Here is a 17,039-nt window from a genome sequence, read left to right on the forward strand (position 1 = left end):
TTATAAGTAAATTATTCTGGTGTGGTACTATATCATGCATAATAGGTGATTATCGTCTGTTTGATTCTATTATAGCTGAATCTAATGTTTAAATCTAGAGGGTAATGTCTTTTTAGTCTGCGGATCTGATCCATCGTGTCAAGTAATTGAGTAACTAATAGGTTTTAGTGGTTATACTCTTATGTCATATCTATTACTGAATTTGGATATTTCTTCATTAACTGTGGATATCTTAAGGTCGCGATGTATTGTTTCGTTGGTAACATAGGTGCATCTATTAAGGATCTTAGAGTTTTCGATTAGAATCGTATCGAAGGCTCTTGCGCATTTTTGTAAGTCTCAGAGTTTATTCCTTTACGACGCCTTGGCCAGGATTTTTTCTTTTACGAGGCCTTAGGCTGGGACGTCGTTCCGCAGATCACGTAGCCAACACATGCGCTTAAACCCTGGACCTTTCTTTACGACCAAATCTTATAATTATAATCTTATAAATATAAATAAAAGCATCTTAACGAAAGTATAAAAAGACAGTTTTACACTATTAACTATATATATATGCGGTTTACTATCATAAAGATCGAAGATCAAATATCATACGCTCATTTTTCTCGCTACACTAAAGAAAAGCAAAATAACATTACACAACTCTGCCTTATCTAAAAAAAAATTGTTTACGCAATAATAGAAAGTTGGAAAATAAATGCGAATAATAAAGAAACGATTTAAGCAAAATCAAATTAATAACAGAAAGACATGTGTTAACAAAAATTGCATTAACGTATTCCACTATCGGTAATAATTAAAGCAAAATCAATTTTTTGTATCAAAGCGTCGCGTCTCGTCGTAAATCATTAAAAAGAAATTACAGATATCAAACATAGAAATATCTAGGCTAATAAAAATGATACGTCAAATCATCTGATAACAGAGACACTTAAGTACAATATGATTAAGTCGTACGATTGATCTTATGCTATGGGTCAAGCTCTCAGCTCAGGATGTATTTTCCAGTGTCCGTTCGACGAGAAACCGTGAATGCAACGACGGAATATTCGAAGTTGGATGAGCGTCGTAATGCAGATCGTTGGAATCCTGTTTGATTTGAACCCTCTTGTCAGACAATTAACCCAATTCGAGGCGGTCGCTGAATAACACTCCATTTCTTGGCGTTATTCTCATAATTGTCCATTTCCTCGTTTCATCATGCGAACAATTTAATTTAGAATTTCGAAAACATCATATCTCGTTCGATGTATGCTCTGCTCGTTCTAAAGTTGCGCAAAGACATATGTAAAATAATTTTTTTGCAACAATATCGATTTTCTCATATAAATACAATCATCTTGGACAACGTATAAAGAACGAATAATTAAGTAAATAACGATCGATCGAGTAAACTAATTGGAATTCTCTGTTCACGAATGTGTAAAGGACCTATGACATTTATATAACTCATATACAAATCATAATTGTACATCATATAATTATAGAACTTCAAAATATGCCTGTCCAAAAATATTTGTGAAAGAATTTACACAAATCTGACGTGATCTGCACGCGGTCTAAATCCGATGCACAAAGTTTTTGTAATCGCGCCAAAAAGTTCCTTCCCTTCGTATAAGAATTCGTTTCATTTTTCTACTCCTTTGTATTTTATATATATCATTTATCGTAGTCTCTTGAAGCGTACGACACGGTCATTCAAGAACAAACACCTTCACTCCTTCCAAATACTTCGAGAAACTTTCGTTCAATTTTTTAATCAACTAGAAATTCCAACATTTGTCGAAACGAACGAGTAGACATTTAATTTTCTCAACAGCGAAGTGCTGTTGACTTGCACGAATCGAGCGACGAAGCATCGATTTTCATCATAGATCTGTAATTGGAAAGAAATTTTGCTATCTCTGGAAGAAGCGAAAAATTCTCGTCGATCCACAAAGAAAATTCGCCTTGGTATTTACATAAAAGACTAGCAAGAGGTCGAGGAGAACGTTAATCAGCTATATGAAAGAAAGAACGTTCCTTGGAAAGCATCACTCGGATTCTTATTTCCCTCGCAAACAGGTCAACTGTCTTTTAATAATTTCAATATGTAAATCCTTACATAAGCATATCCAAAGCCTCTTACATGTGTATCTCGACGATGCGCTGTTTATATCGTCACGAGGCAAAAGTCGTTCATGGTGCATCGATCTGTACGGAAGAGACGCGGCGAGAAGAATCGAGAGATCGAAAGGCACGATGTCAGCAAACAAAGAGAACCGCTAGTATAGGAGAACCTAGAAAATAGAATAGTAGACGGGAATGGTAACGGGTAACAGTAGCAACGTGTCCGATCGAGCAGCTGGTTTTCATCGTGACCTAAAAGAACGGACAGGCATTAAAATGCCGCTTTATTTCGGTTTAAAAACGATCCAGCCGCAATTTTCGTTCTATCCTGGCGAAATTCCCTCGTCCCAATTTCCACCCCCCGAGTGTGTACACTGTGCCACGTGTACACATGTGCTGCTTGTACCGTGAAACATAAACGAAACGGCATTGAACACGAGAGAAAAAAATGAGGCACCAGGACCAAAAAGCTTACTGTTTTTCTGTTTAGTGTCCCTTCTGTATTTTTCTTTTTTTTAATTCTTTTTCTATTTTTTTTTTCTTTTTTTCGAGTGACGATAAAAGAAAATAGAGAAGAGGGAAGAGAGAGAGAGAGAGAGAGAGAAAGAGAGAAATTTATTAATTTACATAGGGAGAGAAAATGTTTAGGCTCGAAAAATTTACTGTTTCTCTGTCTAGTGTCTCTTTTACTTTTTTACAGGTCTTTTTCTATGCTTTTTCCCAAGTGAAGGTAAAAAAAAAAAAAATAGAAAGAAGAGAGAGAATTTATTAATTTACATAGAGAGAGGAAATGTTTAGACTCGATAAATTTGCTGTTTCTCTGTTTAGTGTCCTTTTTACTTCTTTAAGATTCTTTTTCTATGCTTTTTTCCCGAGTGAAAGTAAAAAGAAATGGAGAAAAGAGAGGGAGAGAAACCCTCGAGATTTATTAATTTACATAGAGAGAAAATGTTTAGGTTTAACAAATTTACTGTATCTCTGTTTAGTGTCCTTACTTTTTTAAATTCTTTTTCCGAGTGAAGATAAAAGAAAATAGGTGGAAGGAAGAGAGAGAGAGAAACGCTTGAGGTGTATCAATTTTACTAGAAAGTGAAAATGTTTGCGGTGGGCCGAGAATGTGTTTGCGTTTCTGTGGATTCTTTTCGTTTTCAGTCTTTTTCAGTGTCTTTTCTCAAAAAGGAGAATGATAATACGATGTTTTGTACGGATATACGTGGAAGTAATTTTGCTATTTCACAGCTAAAGTCGAAGGGAGAACAAATATGATGTTTCACAGGGGAAAAGTCACGCTGGAGAATTTTCAGTTCACTGATCAAAGTAGACTCGGTAAAAAAGCGTTTCAATGAATCAGAGATTTGTAGCGTGGGAACACATTCAGTCATTGGCACAAAATATTCTCTAAAATACTACAAATTAGGGAGTTTATAAAATCATATATATCGTTGGGCGATTTCTCAAATATTTAAATACTCAAATAACACTAAGAAGATAAATATCAAGGATAAATATTGTTAAACTTCAAGTAGCTGAAATATCTTTCCCGTTACTCTTATTACTTTTCTATGTATTTATCAACCATTAAAAGTTATTAATATAAATTAAATCCATCTGATTTAATCCTAATCGTATCAAAGTTCAGCTACAAACTGCTTCAAAAATTTACAAATACTCTCTACATTGCTATACGTTTCCCTCTATCCGTCCCTTTGCATCTCTCGCTCCTCTCCGACGATCCCTTTCGCAATAGCTGTGTGGTACAAAGCAACTTTAGTTTGCGATAACGACAAACACTATGGTACAACCAAATGTCCTCGATACTTTCAAATGTAGAGGATACAGAAACCAAAACGACCTAGCACGTGCTTTGCAAAGACTTGTTTTGTAATGCGTTTACAAAGGCTTATGTGGTAACACGCACGAATTTGCGAGTGAATCGAAAATATATAACGTTCGAAAGATTAAAAGAATGAACGAAAAATGGCACAAAATAGTTTCATCGAGTAAATCAAGTTTTAATATTTTAACACATCAGCAAAGCAAGGGTGTTCAATGAATTTATAAAAAATATGAATTTCCACAAATATTTACAATTATAGTGAATAAATAAAAAATATAGTGAAATTAGGGAGAGAAAGAATATTCTTTGTTCTAGCGAATTAATTAACATACTGAATATTTGATATCATCCAACGTGAACATTTTTATTTTATAATAATTTCGGATTCGATGATTCTGTAATCTTAGTAGTCATCGATAAAGTACGTTCTATAGAATAAAATCTACAACTAAAAATGGACATTCCTTGTTTTTCTCTTATAGGCGTTATAACACGTTCGAGCTTTAGAACCACGATATTCCAAGTAGTTGCCTACTAGTTTGCAACGATGCGAACTCGATGAATAGCCGGCCTCTGTATATGCTAAAATTGATGGAGTAATCAAAACTCCTTGGGCTATTAGCGACCTCGAGGAATATCAGTTAACGATTCGCGGATTTGTTACGTGTGCGCGATAACTGGACTGTGGATTTCAATGCATTTTGATATTTTTATGAGTATGACTAAAGAAATGCAATTTAAATACAGTTTTATCCACCAAATATTGTAATATAAATAAATGCTTGGCGGCAGAGGTAACATTGAAATTGTTAAATGGATTCCTCTATTTTTCGTTATATTATATTGTCCTAAAAGTTTCTTTTGTTTTATAAAGAATATCAAATGCACAACATTTTTTGTTCTATATTATGTTATTGAATTACCTAATTATCCATTTTATTGAATTATTCCAATAGAACAAAATGGATCATATATAAAATAATATAAAACAAAAAATGTTGTGCATCTATTATTTTCCTGTAAAACGAAAGAAAGTTTTGAGACAACTTAATACTTGATTCTTAGTACTTGACATTCAAACGTTTTCAAAACACTGCAATCTTGCGTCTTTTATACCATCCGCCACCGAAATAAAAACTTTCAAATTCGATAGGACGGTATAAGAAATTAAAGCGACTGCTCCGAACTAACTGACTGTTTTCGACACATTGGAAAACGTGTTTCGGCAATGCCAACGGCGCATAGAATTTTTAAGTTTGTATCTCAATAACGCATACTGCAAAAGATACGTGTCTGTGGCGTTTTTAAAACGTCTGGACAACCTGTACATATTATGTGCATGTTTGCACTGTTAATCATATTTGGTTAACCACATAGTTGGTTAATTCGTTAGAAACGAGTTAGTTAAGACAGCTCTTTTCGTATAAGATTTTTAATTTTTTAAATCGCTCTTAAAGAGAAAAAAATCAATCCGCTTTACAAAATTTCTTTCTCTGAATTACCTCTACTTGTCCCATTTGATTCTCTTAAAATCACACATTTTTCACTGATGTATAGATCGGTCGTTTTGAAAAATGTTTCAGAGCGGCCACTGGAGCGAAAGCGTCTACGAGGCAGAGGACGCAGAGCAACAATCACAGCAACATCAGCGAGCTACTAGACAATCTTCTTCGCGGTTACGACAACAGCGTCAGACCAGACTTCGGTGGTCCACCAGCCACGGTTGAGGTCGACATCATGGTGCGCAGTATGGGTCCGATTTCCGAAGTCGATATGGTTCGTATCTCTTCGTTTCCCTTTGTTTCTCTCAGCAGCAGCAGCCTGGCTACTTGATAGATAGCCATACACAATTGCCTGAGATCTCATTCATCGTGGTACAAATTCGATTTCATTCGTTACATGATTCGATAGGAGTAGGAGCAGTTTTGCGAGTTTCTATTTGCAGAATGTGCGCATTACACGTACGAATGTAAGCATTACACGTATGCACAGACAGTTCGTGAATTAATTGAAGAAATGAAAAAATAAAAAGAAACAAAGGTTAGTGTATTTTATAGAATTGGTATTTTGTTAAATATTAATAAGGAAGAATGAGATTGTTGTATTTTATTGTATTTCTTTATGTTGTCGAAGCTTATGTCTTTCACGATCTTTCTTGAATATATACACGTTTGATATATCCTGTTTCTATAGCTTAATGTTTTTTCTTTCATTCATTATTATTTAATTTGTACTTTACAATTTGTCCAGCTGGACATTTGGTAAATAAAGCTTAATGTATTTCTTGAAATTAAACCTTATTTTACTATCTATCTAAATATAACTGTATCTTATGGTTTGCTTTATTTCGTTACTCTAAGATTTATCTGCCAAAACATTTGTATATATATAAAGGAATGAGATTATTTCCGATCTATCGAAACCAAGTGCAAAGCTTATTTGCTCGAATTATACACGAAACTTTTACGCCAATACTTATATTGGATAATGTATTATTATCGTGGAGTACTATAATGGTAAAGAAGAGGACCTCGTTGATTAGAAAGTTTTATCGAATACGAATTTACAAAAGTAAGAAGAACAAAATCTCTGCGCAGACATATTCAATGGATTGCTACTTCCGGCAGTCGTGGGTGGATCGACGTTTGGCTTTTCAAGGTGGCAAAGAAACTCTGGCGCTCAGTATATCGATGCTGGCAAGAATCTGGAAGCCGGATACGTACTTTTACAATGGAAAGCACAGTTATTTACACACGATAACCAGCCCTAATAAGTTCGTCAGGCTTTATCAAGACGGCAGAGTGCTGTATAGTTCAAGGTAAGTGAATATTTTACACGATTTATAATATTTTTCTATAATTTATAATATTTTGCATAATTTTTAATATTTATTACCGACGGTTGCTTCTCATTGTCCTCGAATTTTGGATCTTCAAAGATGATTTCAATCTCCTAAAAATGTCTTATCACGGATACCAATTTTAATATAGTACCTACATACGTTTTAATCCTGAAATGCTAAGATTTTTCTTCCAGAACGCAGAGTAGAAATGTTTTGCTCAGAGAAACGCAGAATTTCAGTTTCTCGAGGCTAAGAGCCCAATGTCAAGACTTTCTTTACCATCGACAGATAGAAACTGAAATTTTTAATTTGGCAGATCCGTATAAAAATGCTTTGCTTTTAGAAGGTTTTAACACGCGAGTTTCTTTTATCATAACGAACGAAGCAGATATTCTGCGTAGAAAAAGTTTCAATTATAAATTCGCCAAAGCTTTACCTTTGTATAATGACAAATCCCTTCATTAAAAAAAAAAAAGAAAAGAAAAAAGGATAGTGATTATATGCAAATCGATTGACGAAAATCAGACGTATTAAATGAGACGTAACTAACAGAAAACCCTGTACATGAAACGTAATGATTAAAGGATAAAATAGGAGGTTTGTTAAACGTAAATTTTACGATTAAATGATAAAATAAAAAAGTATATTCCCGAACGTAACGATTAAAGGATAAATAGAGAAGAAAGTCAAATAGGGCAAGAAAAATATATATCTAATATGAACGTACGAAATAACGTGGTACGCTGAGCTATCTTGCAATATCTTTCAATCAACTGCAGTCAGTCCGTGAAGTTTATGGGGATTGTGCAAGTTTTCTGTTTTATTGCGTTACGTCCGTTTCGTGATCGTCCTTCGCTTGATCGAGCATGATGCAGCGGTTCCAGCTGGCCGCCTTAACTTGCGTTTATGTTAAACGACTCTATCGTGTCTACACTGGAAAAATGTTTGACCATCGTTCGAGAGCGAATGATAAATTCTCTCCTAGTCAAACGTTTCTGGATCGAGTTCAAAAACTGTCTCGAATTCAATCACCCACATAAAATCCTCCCGGGTCTCTTCGCGAAAAACGAGTGTTTATTCATCTGACGCATTGAAGGATATGAATTAAATAGAGAAAGAGGAGTACACGTTCAAGTACGTAAAACGATGTTAGTAGACGATATGACAAAATTCCTTCTTAGCGTGACGGTGATTTTAAAGTTTATTTCTCGATATAAAAAGTCTGCGCATCGTTTAAAGTTTTTAATTCTGAATTTTGAAGAAAATGCAATGAGATTTTTAGATTTATGGCTGTAGAATTTAATAATAATTTATTCTAGATCATCGATCTTAAATCAATGGTACAAAGATTTATCCGTTATTAGTACAAATAATATTTTATTGATCTATCGAAGTAATTGTTTAGATTACATCTCTGTAGTTTTAGGTGAAATCATGTTAGCAACTGTAGAAATTAATGGTTAACGATTTATTGAGTTATTCGATTGATTATATTATCTGTTCCAGAATTCATAATGTTACAAAGTAACGAATTTTTATTATCTAATAATTTGAATTGTGCGTTACATTCTCGTGATTATACTTGGAACTATATTGCAATCGATCGTACAAACTATCCATAGCGGTCGAGTTTACACGGTCAGTTATTATCTGAGAACGTTTCGTTCTGCTTCGAAAGTTCGTTCTGTCACGGACAAAATGTAATACAACGCTTAACACTAAGCTTACCAAAGCCGATCATATGACCGGTTACAAAATTTAAATTAAAATTCTACATTCATCGTTATTTCTTTCGTTTGTCTAACTTTATGTAAATTCTTATGTTATCCGATTAATCAATTTCTCAATTTTTGTTAATATAAGAACTTATATGAACTTAGATGAACAAAAGAGATAACAATGAACGAACAATTTTAAATTAAATTTTAAAACCGGTCGTTTGACCGAACCTGGGTAAGATTAGTGTTAATACTTTCTCTGTTTCATTCACAAGAGTGTTCAACGATCCAGCTATTTCAAATTGTCCATACAAGGGGCCGATAGAAATACACATCTGCTACAAGAGAAAAGCAGAGAAAACAAACAAAGAAACAGAGTGAGGAGCGGGAAGAGAAAGAAAGAGAAAAAGAGGGAAAGGGGGTGAATCAAGCGATGTACATTTCTCCTTTGTTAACCCATTCCCTTTCTCTTGACCTAGTCTTCTGGATCGGCTCTATTGTGCAGACCAGAATTAACCCTTGAGCTCAAGGTGCCTCTGCACACGTACGTACATGCACATCTCTCTGGCTTCCCTAAGAATCACGCGTCGGGCACGGCTTGTTCTTTCAAAAAGTGCATCGTCCTTCTCGGAACTATCATCTTTTGTGTACGGTGACCGAGAGACAAAGGACTCGAGATTACTACCTTGATTTGCGTCAATGTTGTTAGTTCTAGAGCGAAATGATTCGAATAAAGCGTCACGCGAAACGTTCTTCTAGATTCTAGGCAGAAGCTTTTAGATGCAACTCCCTTGAAAATTGAAATATGAACTTTCCCTCTTTGAATGATGTTCATCTTTCCTAACCAGAATAGAGTACCTTTATTTGATTATTCGTTACGATTATTGCAGAAATAGGAATAATTATTAATTTAAAGCTGTGCACAATCTCATAAAACATTGTGTGAAACATATTTATGAAACACGCGTTTCCTATATGAATAAATTCAATAAAGAGAAGTGGATAAATTCCAGGCAGGAAATTGAATGGCAGTTTGAATTTTATAATTGATGTTGTACAGGCGTACACGTGTAACTATTTTATTATACATCTGATTGATTTACACGGATATCAAACTGCATCTTTCCATCCACCTGATACAAAAGGACTCTCCCGGATAAAAATATATTTTCATGTAATTTTAAGAATTCGAGATCGTTTACACGTTATAAACGAGTTTGAGTGTTTTTACGATTTCGATTTTTACTAGATATGATGGAAATATCACGCACGCAAACTCGAAGAATACCATTTCTTTTAATGTTCCAATAATATGTTTACTATGATTCAATGAAACATTTTATACGAATCAGTAGAATTGAAAAATTACGATGCAATAATATTTTGTTACTTCTTAACAAAGAGTTGATAAATTTAATCGATAATTCAATAAATCTTGGTGATGTTTGTAGTGCCCCTAAAAGTATTTGTTGAAAGCTTAGCCGGCTATCCCTGGGATGTGACCAGAGCGGAAAATCGAATTCCTTCGGAAACTCTGTACACTTTCGTGACCGATCGGTAGCCATTAAATGTCGATCACGTCTGCACTATTTGCACAGCACTTTATTAGCTGCTACTACAGCTTTCCGTAAATATTTATTCGTACGGCTTCTAGTTACTTTACCGAGATCGAACACGTCTGAACGTAAAGGCATTAAGTACCTACCAATTTTGTTCAACCTTGATCAAATCTTTTAGAAAACTTGTTAATTTTCAACGCTCTATTAGTATTAACGTCAGCTCTAACTCCTCCGTAATCGTTTAATTCAGAAGTACAATTAGAAATTAATTTAATTTTCCACGGCTAACTTTATCGCTATCAAGGGGAAGTAAGTTTCGTTAGGCACACAAATTATAAGATTTACGATTAGGACCGTTTCTTTCGCGTACACTTTTCGCGAAAAATTATTTATTATACCACCTGTGAGTTATAAATGTATTAAATGTGCAGCGATGCCAGAATATCCAGAAATAAACGTGATAAAGGTGGTAACCAAAAAAGAATCGCAAAGTAGTAAGATGTGACAATTTAAAGAAATAGAGCAAATTTTAGTTAGAGGAAGATAAAAAGAAATGTAAATTATGTAGCGATAAGGAAGGAAATTTAAAGTACTATGTTTTCTTCTTTTTATTTTCCTCGAGATAATTTACATATTATATATGAAAACATTCGTAAATTGACGTAACGAGTTACAATACTAGTTTTTAAGCATAGTCCCAGTAGTCCATGCCTTAGAATTAAATATTAGGTTGTCCCAAAACCTTTCTTTCCTTTTATAAGGAAATACTTGTTTTATTATTATAAAATAGATTATACGTGATTCAGTAAAATAATATGAAACAGAAAATGTTGTGCATCTATTATTTCCTTGTAAGATGAAAGAAATTTTTATTACATTTATTCGCAGATTATTAAGTGTCTTAGTTAAACAGCTTATTTGAATGTTTTTTGCTCAGTCATCTTGGAATAAACGTTCATTGTAAATTGTTTGCCAGTAGATTTGGGTGGTCTCCTAATCTCTTCTTATGTCTCGCAGAAAGACACGTTAATTGTATTGTATTTTCAACTGATTGCACCTGGAGGTCTTTTCTGAGATCCTCGTTTCTAATGTACCACGGAGCATGAACTAGCGTACGAAGGATTATTGATCGTACAACTCCTGTACTTTTAATGAAGCACTATGTAACGAAGTGCGAAAGAATGAAGTGGTTGGAAGCTAATATGAAAGAAATTTCAGAAGAAAAATATTGCGAAGAGACAGTTAAGTGGATTTGCTCCTTAGAGAAAAAGTAAAATGAAAGTACGAAACTATGTCAAAACTGGGAATAAGTAGCATATATATATATATACATACATTTTTATACATATATTATTTGTAACTGACACGAAGTAGAGCTAGAATGATTGATCTACAATTCATAAATGGACGATAGATTCTTATGCATTTATAAAAAAAGTTGGAAGTGCGAAATTGCACAGACTGTACATTATATGAAAAAATATATAAAACGACCAAAATGTAGCGCTTTTCATAACATCTGGTAAGTGAAACAATTTTCTACCGAGGTTTTATTTTTTAAATTATACTCTGAAAAATATGAATTTGCATACAAATGCGCAATCTTTTCGTAAGTATGTATGTGAAGGTTTGGATGGATTAATATTTGGCAACTATAACACCAAGTCCATTTCAAAGACGCAGAGACCGAAATTAATAAACATTATTATATTACCTGCGCCTACAGAAATGAAAACAATGTACATTTCTTATCTCGAAAAGCACGCTGTTACTAGAATTTCACATTGTTTTACATGATTATGTATGAAACAACTGGTTTTGGTTCGTTGTGAAGCAATAAAAGTGATGTTGTACCGCGAGATTAAAAGCTTTCAGTAGAAAAACTTGGCATAAGTCAGGCAGACCGTTCTACTTTGCTTTCTGGCTACAATAAAGTTTCCAGGTTATAAAAGTTCATTATCCTTTTTATATACATTTTACACTTTCTTCGTCGAACGAGGAGCAAACATGTAAGTCTCGTACGTCGATGTGAAAATGGGTCGACTATCCTTCCGTAGTAAACCTCGTCAGAGACGACTCAATAAAAGCTCATTGACAATATTTTTCAAAGAAGTACGTTGTTAATTCCATCCATATTGATACAATTTTTCGATACAAATTTTCAATGTTTTAACATCAGATATTAACGAACGGAAACTGCTTTCGAAATTCTACATTTCTTACGATAAAAATGACTCGTGGAGCTTAAATCAATTTATTCAGGAGTATACTGTGTATAGGTCTTTTTTCGCAAGAAATATAAAAGTATTCACCGACCTCTTGTGCAATTAAATCACTAATATCATTATTGAGATTTTACAAGTCATATTTTTAAATAACTTCAATAGATTTTTATATGTAACAGTAATAAATTTATATACAATTAGATTAATAATTGAGTATATAGTACTATACAAACTATACAGAAATTATTTGTTATCCTTGTAAAACGTAACCCTTATTTCGTAAAATTATAGCGCTCTTCCTCTTCACCCTTTAAAGTTTCCTTTGTTCCTTTGCAACCAGCGATGGATTGTCAAGCACTTCGAATCGCATCGAATAGGATTCGATACCCTGAAAACTCCTGAAAGTCTCAAAAGTGTGGAAAGTCTTGAAAATCGCGATTATTTCGATAGATCTTAAAAGGTTTAGCGCGTAGTCAATATTTTACAAGCATTCTGAATGCTTTAACTTAAACGGTATCAATGATATACGTAAAATACACGATACACCTAATAATAACATAAAGATATCTATCGGAGAATATCTAGAAAATTTCAAGATATCGGAAATGCATTTATGCGAACGACTTGCAGGATTTACAAGGTTTACAAGACCTTCAGGATTTTTAAGATTTCCAATATTTTCAGGAGTTTCAGGATACCTATCAAATTCTATTCGAAGTGAATCGAATTTTCACAGCCTCAAAAAATATCGAATAATTTCGAAAACTGAGACTCGAGTCCATCGCTATTCGCAACTACATATGTAAATATATCAACTGTATACAACTACGTCCTAAACCACATGCACGCTCTCTGGAGAATAAAATCGCGGCGCGATTTCACGGATGCCGGACAAGCAGTTGGATGTTAGTTCCCTCGATGGGCAGCATCTGCTCATTTCCAGACAGAATAGACCACCTAGAACAGGCCACTATTCGTCACAGATAATCTTTAGCGTATTCGCCTGCGCGATCTTCCACGGCCACGAGGATTTTGCTGTTGGAAATCCATGATTTTAGATTCTGCCTACGTGGTACGGAGAAGAAGACCGCGCACGTGATCCTCAGACCAAAGTAGTTTTAGGATTTCGTCGCGTCTGTATGCTAATCGAGACGGTTATTTTCATGCAAACGAGACGGCCCACGAAACCTGTTAAATAATACGCCATAGTAAGCGCAGACTAACAACGCTCCTTCGCTTTCACTGCTTTCCCATTTTCCTACTATTTTCGCCCTTTCTCTGTGTCCTCTTTACCAGACTCGGGAAACACTCGTCCTGAAAATTTCTTCTATTCCATGAATTTTTCTGGAGCCGGATAAAACGACTGGTGTTCACCACTGGTGTTGTTCCACTCGGTTAAGACACTCGTCTGTTTGAGGTTGAACAACTTGAACGGAGGGACGAGTTGGTTTATTCGGAGCTTAGAGAGCCTTCGCGATTGCAATTTACGAAGCAGAGCGCGTTCTTGTACGGAAAACGAGCAGGTTGTTTGCGCGAAAATGGGAAATCGAGTCAGTGGTAATTGATAGCAGATTGGCGCATTTGGGACGTTGCTTTCTTCGAATGTAGAAGGAATATAATAAATTTCTTATGTCGTTTATGTGATAATCAATTAAACCCAAGTATCCGAAGTTCTATATCATTTACATAGTACAGTTTCATGTGATTAGAAGAATTTGATGTTACTTTTATTTTCTTGAAAAAGACTCCCCATTTTAATATCAATGTTAATTTCTACATCGTTCTTTCTCATTAATTTAACCTCTTTACTTAAACGCACATACTTCTATCACTCACACATTTGAAAATGAAATAATCTTTCTATCGCTGTTATCTCCGCCACAAAATTTCCCATCGCGAGTGGCCTGAATCTTGCTTATATATCAAGCAACTACAATCATCAAACTATTTTTTACACCTGAAATTCGTATACGTTAATGGAAGAGAAGACATCAAGTGTAATCAACATATATGAAACGATTTATAGAGAAGTATTCTGTTTTCAGAAAAATCCTATTCGTCTTTCCCTCTAATCATTTCGTGCATCCATGCGTAACGATGAAAAAGAACCCTACAGCTAGTCCATATTTAATTAAAGTCATGCAACGTCTACGAGCATTACCAAAATTAAACAGGAAACCAGTAAAAGTCACGTTAAAAACGAGTTAAAAATACACAGCTAGGTAAACGAGATAATTCCCGGCATATTTTTACCGGAAAAACGAATGAAAAGAGAAACGAAAGAGGGTCGCATTTCCCTTTGAACCGAGAATCAAGCCGGCAAATACCGCGTCAGAGGTTAAGACGAAGCGGCGAGGTAACCGGAAGGAGGCTGGCAAATGTGAAGGGCCCCTGTAACTCGGCGCCGTGTGTACACTTCACGCTCGAGATGATTTATATCCTCTTGGACGGAATCAAGGATCTCAAAATGCCTGGTTGCTGTTACGATTCCGTTCGTCCATGCGTGGAACTGGCTGGAATTCTCGTGCCAACAGACAGTTTCCAATATGATCCTCTCCTTGCTGCGTTCGTGTACATTCCTGTTCTTGTGTACGACGCGGACCACGTTTCTGCATGTGTTTGCTCTGGTGATTATTCACGTTATCTGAATTTAGTTGGCGGCAATTACTCGTCGAAATAATCGATTCGAATGCCACTGGGGCGCAAATTTTCCAGCTGTTGATTCTTATAGTTTGTTAGCCACGTTTTCATCGCCGGAATGATATCGAGTTTGACCGATAGAGTCTAGTCAAAATTTAGCTAACAGAAACGTCCGAAACGCTTAGTAAAGTATTATCCTTTGAGTGTTGAAAAAATTGTACAATTAGCGCAACTGTTGAGTTGCTGCATAAGAAACGTTGGATTTTCTCGAACGAAATTTTAGTCACAGCTTAATCGCCAGCTTCTTCAAAATATTTCATCGAAGCAATTGCGTCAGTATGTTTTTCCAACGATGAACTAATTTCGTTATTTCGGATTTATAAGAATCGTCGATCCTAAAATTCGTACATTTTTTTAAACAAAGATGCACATGTGTAACTCTTTCTCATATAATTTACGTATTAAAAAATTGGTTAAAAGCAATAAACGATATCTTCGTCAAATAGCAAATTTGCTCTCGTACGATTTTTTCCCGTGTAAGAAAATTACATGAATATTCTGATTATTCACAGTGTCCGATAATGAAATGCCTATATGTAATTTAATCGTCTTTACCAGGAGCTATTTCAAAATCAAATAATATTCTTACCAGTACGATGCAAACGTATCGAAGAAATAGCAACGGTTCATGGTGACTGACCGGAACGTATTTTAGATTTTTTTGTACATCAATACCCGCGGATTCCTTTTTCTGCTTTGTTTTTGCACTTTTGTTCGTCACGATACGTTAGACCGCCTTTTTCACTGGTGTTTTGCTTGGATAGCGATGAAAATTTATTCGCAATATCTGTGTTAGGATTTCGCAATTAATTACAAGCTTTCATGCATGGACGACCATCCGTGGTTGGATTCAATCTGAAATGATACATCTGATATACCCGCAGCGTTGAACAGATGCCGGACTCTCCACTTCATCCTTGCACGTGCTTGTCTCGCTTGCTAATATGAGTTGATTTGTGCCTAGAGAGATGGACGTTGATCCTATTAGACTTCGAATTAAGTCTAACGTGATATCCGTGGAAATAATACACGATCATACTTGAGGAATGTTAGGTAGAATTCGAATGAATATAAATCTATTTTCTATTAATTTCGAATTTAATCGAAAGTCGTAAGATTCGGACAGGTTCGAAGGATACGTTTGAAATTGAGAAGTTTTGTCGAACGTACTTTAATACGTTTAATATATTGCTTGCCCGTTTTATTTATTTTAGGAAAAACTATACTAATCTTTTAATCAATCTTTTCTAACAGTGCAAATTATGTCAGTTTAATTAAATGCTTTAATTGTTGATGCGAAAAAACGAGGAACACTATAAAAATCAAGGTTTTCAACGCGATTTACATTACAAAATCACAATGTAAATTATTGATAGTCATAGTTAATAACGGAATAGCGCTTTCGTTGAATGAAAATGCATTAATTATTGTCGAATATTAAAAACGCCAAGGGGCCATTAGAAAGTATTAAATCCGACTGTAAATTACAAGAATTCCCAATACACGTTCGAACCTGCGGTTTGTTTCAATTTATAGCATGCTCATTTGGAATGTAGCCAACATTTTAAAGTTCAAATCTTTTTGCTCTGTCTTCTGTAACATACCCGCACGCTCTGACAAACGATCGTGCGTTGCCAATTATCTCTATAGCATGACGTTTCAATTTTAATACAGATAACTCTGTCACGATTAATCGTTTCTTTATGATTAGTTTTGACTCGTCAAATTTGGGAAACCCGTTTATTATAGTATTATTATTATATTATATAGGTATTATTATTTATTAGAATAAATCATTGTCTTTTTTAGACGATAAAGATATAAAAAGAAAGAAAAAAGAAAGGGTTTTATAATATTTTATAAATAAAGTATAGTAATAATAATAGTAGCTTATTGACTTTCGTCTATCGAGACTTTGACGGTTTATAAAATTGCAACAAGAAAGGATATAAATATTAGAATATTTAGAGAATTATTAGCTCTAAAATTATTAAGGCTGTCTGAAAATACAGAAAATCCTTGTCTTCAACGGAATCAGCATAATAT

General features: G+C 34.6%; 1 protein-coding gene across 4 annotated transcripts in view; it reads left to right on the top strand.

Moving 5' to 3' along the window:
* LOC100649807 (gamma-aminobutyric acid receptor alpha-like) overlaps positions 1-17,039 on the top strand; it is a 103,885-nt gene that overhangs the window by 55,798 nt on the left and 31,048 nt on the right. For all 4 annotated transcript variants that reach the window (XM_048406302.1, XM_048406300.1, XM_048406301.1 and 1 more), the window contains 2 exons: positions 5,533-5,725; positions 6,547-6,767. In XM_048406302.1, coding sequence (XP_048262259.1) covers positions 5,533-5,725; positions 6,547-6,767 — 414 coding nt within the window. The remainder of the gene's footprint in view (positions 1-5,532; positions 5,726-6,546; positions 6,768-17,039) is intronic.

The sequence above is a fragment of the Bombus terrestris genome, chromosome 6, assembly GCF_910591885.1.
Source record: "Bombus terrestris chromosome 6, iyBomTerr1.2, whole genome shotgun sequence".
NCBI classification, from domain to species: Eukaryota; Metazoa; Arthropoda; class Insecta; order Hymenoptera; family Apidae; genus Bombus; species Bombus terrestris.